Source organism: Taudactylus pleione, unplaced genomic scaffold, assembly GCF_031769625.1.
Source record: "Taudactylus pleione unplaced genomic scaffold, aTauple2 ptg000108l, whole genome shotgun sequence".
NCBI lineage: Eukaryota > Metazoa > Chordata > Amphibia > Anura > Myobatrachidae > Taudactylus > Taudactylus pleione.
The window spans coordinates 120,503-127,663 of NW_028284510.1; the positions used below are offsets into that span (position 1 = coordinate 120,503).

The 7,161-nt window shown below is 44.8% G+C and overlaps 1 protein-coding gene across 1 annotated transcript; it reads right to left on the reverse strand.

The window, feature by feature from the left end:
* Positions 1-1,204: 1,204 nt before the first annotated feature.
* Positions 1,205-1,807, reverse strand: LOC148525414 (uncharacterized). The gene has a single exon (XM_088470922.1). It carries the CDS (start codon positions 1,805-1,807, stop codon positions 1,205-1,207), a length of 603 nt encoding a protein of 200 aa, XP_088327048.1.
* Between the last annotated feature and the right edge of the window lie 5,354 nt (positions 1,808-7,161).

The following is a 7,161-nucleotide window of genomic DNA, read 5'->3' on the forward strand; positions in this document are numbered from 1 at the left end:
GCCAATAAGAAAGGAGAGGAGAGGGGTGGTGACAGAGGCCAATAAGAAAGGAGAGGAGAGGGGTGGTGACAGTGGCCAATAAGAGAGGAGAGGGGTGGTGACAGAGGCCAATAAGAAAGGAGAGGAGAGGGGTGGTGACAGAGGCCTATAAGAAAGGAGAAGAGAGGGGAGGTGACAGAGGCCAATAAGAAAGGAGAAGAGAGGGGAGGTGACAGAGGCCAATAAAAAAGGAGAGGAGAGGGGAGGTGACAGAAGATGATCACAGAGGAGGGAGGGCCGGAGGGGACATTATTGGGCAGCTTGAGGGAACATGAAATGTAGAAACGAATCTCGGATCCATAACATGTAGGATATAGAGCAAACCGAGATAAAACGAACATTTGGCCATCATACTGTGCAGCGCCCCATGAATTCCGGAACCCTGGATGGGCGCCATCTGTCCATTTTGGCACCCGGAGCTCGTGTCCCACTCCTACCACCCTCGCAACACCCCTGATTTTTTGAGCTGTTTGTATGGGGAATGGAAGTCTTTTTCTGAAGTATCTCTTACACCTAGCATGAGGTTGGTGCAAGTGCAAACGCTAATGATTCATGTATGCTCACCCAAATCTTTGTCCTAAATTTCCATCTAGGATTTGTCCAGGGAGTGGGTCCCAAATAATGTGCAATACACCCATTATGTGGTGACCCTTATCTATTAGCTTCTTCCTGCGGTATAGAAGTATGTTCTGTCCCCCGCAGGCTGAGTTCCCAGCATCCCATGGAGGGTACTCCTGCAGATCACTGTAACCCTCCTCTACAGGAGACTCCCGGAGGTCCAGGGTACAGTGTAAGTGAGCACTGTCTGTGTCTTGCTCACAGTGCTGAGACAGGCAGCTAAGCTGCCGGATGTCTGTCTCGGTCTGATCCTGCTTCTGTATTCTCACGGCCAGACTGGACAGCAGTGATGTCCATTGTAGTGACATTCGGGTCTGTAGCACCGAGGGGTGCACTCCGGGGCTGTGGGAAGCAGATCTCCGTTCTATGATAACAACCTTGCGGTTGTGTCGAGCCTGGCTTAGCCGGAAGGTCGGCGTTGGTGCAGCGTGCCATCCTCTACTGGTAACCTGGCAGCGTGCGAGCAGGTGGCCGCATCTGTAGGTGGTGGGTCCCAATGCACATCGGCCAATCACAGCTTCACCAGGGATTTTATGTGAACCTGCATCTAATGACCTGGAGTACATTTCCTCCTCTTGCTGCTCCCATACTCCTCACAACGTTTCCTTTTCCTAGTTTTTGGAAATGGTGTAAAAGTTCCATTTTCTAGGCAGTCAATGAGATGTTCCCTCATTAATTCATAGATGTAGCTGCAAGACGGAACGTCGTCATTGAAGAGGATCTCCACAGCATTTGCTATAGAATACACTACGCAGTCACTGGAGGTTTCCGGCTGTTGCTCCACATCCAGGATTTTGATGTTTTTCAGTGTGTCCTTTGGAACAACAGTCCCGTACAGTTCTTGCAGCTGTTTCAGAGCACAGGCGGTAAACTCTGACTGTTGAGCACTGTCCGCGACTTGTATCTGCCCATTCCGAAAACAGGACATGAAACAGTGTCTGCGAGGCTTATCTGGGTGGATCTGTACTGCAGGCCCAGAGACGGGGTTATAGGAGCTAAATATTCCTCCCCATGTGCACTGCAAGCCTTGCGTATTAAATTGCCGCCACAGTATGGACTGAGCGGCATCAATGATCTCGGGGTTCAGAGCTCCGCCGCTCTGCAGTCTGAATCCATGTGCCTCTGTTAGCCCCAAATGAGGCAGCCACATTTTCTGTAAATGTGCAAGAAAAAACTTAAATTAGAAAAAAAATACAATATCTTTCTAAGTACAGTACTAATCTTGTACTATAATGTTACTTATATGTGCTGAAAAGATACATGCACAGCATATACCCATTGCTTAGGACACTAGGTAATGGTATACAGGTGTGGTATGGTACCTATGTAATCAATGTAACAGTATAGAGTCAAGATATTTGCCAGAAACTAATTGGAATAGTATAATGAATCAATGGTATTTAACAAAACAAATAGCATGAAGGAGATATGCTGGTATATGACATTCGGTCCTAAAGAACACTGATGTTTACAGCAAACTAGAAACTTGTCACATAAGCTGAGCGCTCCTGATACCTGCAGGCAATGTGTAAGTAGTGTCGCAGATTCTGTTGCACTGGGGGAGAGTTACACAATAATAAATAAGATACAGTAGTAAAGTATGAGAGCCAATGCCGTAAGGTCACATGACTGCCTTCGCCCATTCTGCGACTTTCCACTGTCCACCAAATGTCACTGCAAGGCGGCATTGTTGCAAGTTTATGTTCTGGCTGATGACAATTAAGGCCTGTATTCAATTGGCTTCGCACCCGCTATACTTTTTCGCATTCCGCACTTTTAGCCTACATCACGTGTTTGCATGGGAAACTTTTTGTGCGCTCCCCCGCTATTCGCCGTATTCAATTCTGAAAGATGCCCTAACATTGGGGCTCAATATAGATGTTCCCGAATGGCCCTAATAAAGGTAATTGGGGTTGTGTCAATAGCATCTAATTAGTGTCTTTGCACAAGTGGTGAAGAATAGTATTAAGAAGTATTTTTGGTGAAAATAAGTAGTCCTATTAAATTTGGGGTACTTGAAAACGGGTGCTAGCATGGTTTAAAGTCGCAAAAGTGAAGTTTTAAAAAACGCGCCTTCAGCAAACACCTGCAATCAAAAATCATTTCACCCATACGTGCAGCAGACCCCCCAAAAGTCTATTTCACTACTTTTTATGTTTGTACCCCAACTTTGTACTTTTCGCCCCCATTTTCAAAGTAATTTTTTGGGGTGTTCCTCTGGGGGTTTTTTTAGGGATTTTTTTTACGGTTCTCTTTTGGGGATTGTTCCACGGGTTCTGAGTGGTTTCCCCACCTTTGCACCCCAAAAAAAAAAAATTAAATAATTTTCTCCTGTTATTCAGAGGCAAATCCTTTTCGCCCATTACATCACATTGCGTTTTCTGAAACTATTTGGATTTGAATATGGAGAAAAGTTTCTGAATGATGAAATGTCGCAATCGGCGATACTTTTTCGCGGATCTCGGATTTTCGCGGCTAATTGAATACGGGCCTAAGTTGTAGTTTATTATCTTATTGTAGTTTTGTTGAAGTCAGTGTGGCTTGTCTGGAGCACCATTTATCATACACAACGAGCTTTATTACTATGCGTATGATAAAAGTCATTAATAAATGAGGCCCTAAGTTTCCCAATGGCGAGATGTGGCGTGAAGGACTTTGGCCTATAGTATTTATGTTTGCAGGGGCGTCACTAGATATCGCCAACCAGGAAAGAGGTCCTGACTGTCAGCAGCTTTCCCTCTAATCATAGGAGTGTTGATAACATCATGTAACTTATTACATTTCTCAATGGTGAGATGAGTGAAGAATAATACATAAATAAATAAGGTGAGGCATTAGTGATCTGAGTAATGGTATTAGATTACCCTACAGTCTGTGGCGTCATGAGGGGGGTGCGAGGGGTGCGGGCTGCACCCGGGTGTCACCCTTAGAGGGGGTGACACCAAAATGCCGGCTCCTCCGCAGTGACAGGAGCTGGGTGCTGCAGTGTGACTTCTCCTGCAGCACCCAGCACCTGTCATAGAAGAGGAGCCGACAGTGCTGACAGCGATGCTGGGCTGCCCCCGGAGTGACGTCATCGGGGTCTCCCCCCGCGAGGCCACACCCCATCCGGCGCACAGGGATAGTCAGAGTGCGCACTGGGTGTCACCAGTTCCGGTGGCGCCTCTGCCTGCAGTGAATTCTATACAAGTGATTGTATTAATGTCATTTGTGATTTAAAATATCCTCATAGAGTTGATTGTGTAGGCCAGGGATATTTAACATGCGGCCCTCCAGCTGCTGTGGAACTACACATCCCAGCATTCTCTGCCTTGTTTTTTGCTGTTAGGGCATGCTAAAACTGTGGCAGGGCATGCTGGTGTGTGTAGTTCCACAGAAGCTAGAGGGCGGAATGTTGGAATCCCCCTGATGTAAGCCAAACAAGCGGCAGAATCAGACAGACAGTACAGGAGAGCAAGAGAAGAAATTCTGATTCCGAAACTGATGAAATACATTCTAAGGCGCATATTTGTATTATAAGTATAGGAAGCCCAATTGCAGAAGAGAACATGATTGATGATGATTAGCAAGAAAAATAATTACAAATAAATAAAAAAAAGATGACCGGGGGAAAAAAAATAGCCCACCCCGCCAACAATACAAAATACCTCTAAGCACCAATGGTCAGAGCATGGTCTGCTTACAGCTAATACAGGGGAACAAACATTTTGTGAGGTCCCCCAAAAAGCTGCAACCAGCACCATGCTTAGCTAGTCCCATTATAATAGTGCCATGTTATTAAACTATATTTTCATTTAATAATTACTTTAAAATATTCTTACCTGAGACTCTCGTATCAGTAAAAAGCGTTAATGTAATGAAAAAATGCGTGTATATAGCTATATCAATATATAACCAGTACACAGCTCACTCTCATCCAATAACTGATTGTCCTGTACCAAGCAGGGCCTTTTCTCTCACACCTCTGTGACATCACAAACGCTGTCATAATCAGCCTCACCCTGCCTGCTTTCCTCCACTGCATTGCATGTAATATAATCTACGTGCTTTATTATAAAGATTACTTAATATAAAAGTTAGTGTAAACATCTTGTCACCGAGGGGCCTATTCATCAACACCTCAATAACGGTTTTAAGGAAATTTTCCATAATTACAGTTTTTTTAGTATTCATTAACACACTTAACACAGGAGATATCACTGATATCTACTGGTTAAGTCCGTCTGCGTTAATTTCCGCAGAATTACCGCAGCTGTAATTAGTGCTGTGCATGCGCCGCTTTTGTGAACATAATGGCGCATACGTAACACTGATTACAGCTACGGAAAGGTAGAGTAGAGAGGGAAAAGTATCTATTTAACGAAAAGCTGTCATCGCAAAAATGACAGCTTTTCAGCATAAATACTGATGGAGAGGAGGAATGATGAATTCCTCCAGTAATTAGGCAGAACTCCATGCGAGTTCTAAACCTAGTTACCTCCATCAGTTTTTAGTGTTGATGAATAAGCCCCATATCTCTATTAGAGCACATAGAAAATGTAAAATGCAATAAAGCAATAATCACCCTTAGCTTAGGGAATCTCTCAAACAAATGTCCTAACATGGATATTAGGTGAATAGAAGAGCCAATGTTTTTTCCCGTGTTATTACATTCAGTACCAGAGCCAAGAGCCTGGTGCTGGTTCATGAAATACTGGGGACCCCTACGTTTTTTTCCCTCTGTATTTAGTGAACCAGCAGCGGCTCAAAGAGCCCGATGGTGGTTATGCTCAGGTGGAGGGGTGACCCCCCACTGTTTACTTTTTAACAGTTTCTTTACTTAATAGTATAGAAACATGCAGCCTGCGCGTATCTCACTGATATGTCCCCCGCATTTACACTAGAGCGCAGTTTTTCTTTTCTTTTTGTGTTTACCAGTGAGGTCGACAATCACCTCTTTTTTACTGCTGCACTGGTGTCTGAGACCCCTGCTTGATTAGCGCTAGGTATCTTTTCTCTTGTACTAGGCTGTATGTTCAGGTGTGTTTGACTGCGGGGTTCACAGGGAACACTGGTAGGAAATACGATCACATGCACCCAGGGGCGGATCGGGGATTAAAAGTGGCCCTGGAAAAATCTTTGGAAGTTGCCTCAAGTAGGTGGCACGAAATCAACTGTAGGCGGAGCCAATAGCAAAGTAGGCGGGATTAGAGATCTGTGCACGTGCAGGTCTCCTATTGCAAGATTGCTCACTGTGGGCCCGATTCAGACCCGTTCGCTAGGCTGTGTGCGCTCGCAGCCGTAGCAATGGGCAGTATGCAAATGCCATGATCGCACGCTAAGACATATGACGCCCTCTAGGTCTTAACGTGCGATCGCCGGGTGAAGTCAGACTCCCACCAGCCTGTAGTAAAGACGTCCACTTTCAGACGTCATCTCCAGGAAGTGTATGAAAATATTGGTACCATCAGGCGACATCGAACCAGCACGCAGTGCATGAGGTAGACCCTAGCCTACCGTAAACACTGCGAATATCCATCTGTGTAAAACAGCTCAGTGACGTGTATGCTGATGCTGCGTTCTTAATTATGCACAACCTTAAATTGGTGTAAAGATGCCAAGCCATGCCTACGCTAGTGCAAGCACACACCGTTTACACAGACCTGCCCCTGCCACCACCCACACACGCCCCATTCTGTCACTCAAACTAGTGCTCTGGAAGTATGCTGAGAGCGATCCAAAATGCATTAAGCTGGTGAAATATTGGACATTGTGACCAGGGTATTCGTGGAGCAAGTGAACTGCTGTTTGGTGTCCGGAACCATCGCTCCCCACTACTGTACTTCCAGAAAAACATCACTGGTACCCATATCCTGTGGTAGTGCATCATTTGGCGATGCTTTATGCGTATGTGTTTTATTGAGAATGTGAGTGTATCTTAAAAAATATATAACAATTTATTTATAAGACATCACTGCACTATCTCTTTCTTTTGCGATCACTACATATGGAAATCATTTATTAGAGTAAGAGACTTTTTGTATGTACCTTTTATATATGATTGAGCTAAGGTGGTAACTGTATTGGTGTATTATTAATAATAAATAGGAGTAAGTAAGGAATCTCTTCGGTTTCCACTAGCTGAAGTCATTTGCGCACACCTTGAATCATTTTTGCATACTATCATATGGGACTTAGGAAGCAGATGTAAATATAATGTATTTCTGTGTAAAGTATATATTTGCTTCGCATAGAACTGAACAGAGGGCCTGATTCAGAGCCGGACGCTATTTGAGGGCGCTCGTTCAGAAAAAGGGGCTGGCTATTTAAATTGAGCGCTCACTCTTTGCGGTCTGTTGACGCCTCTATGTCTGAACGAGCGAACAAAACATGCGCTCGCTATTTTGAAAAAAACGCCCCCTGGCCGCTCGCATCATACGTCATCTCCGCTATTTATTAGATTAATCGAGTACATCGAACGCCGTCTGAACTGCTCGCTATTCTTGTGGTAGCATTTTCCAGGCC

Bases quoted from the DNA above. Each gene is read 5' to 3' on its own strand.
- LOC148525414 (XM_088470922.1), bottom strand. From the start codon at position 1,807: ATGTGGCTGCCTCATTTGGGGCTAACAGAGGCACATGGATTCAGACTG.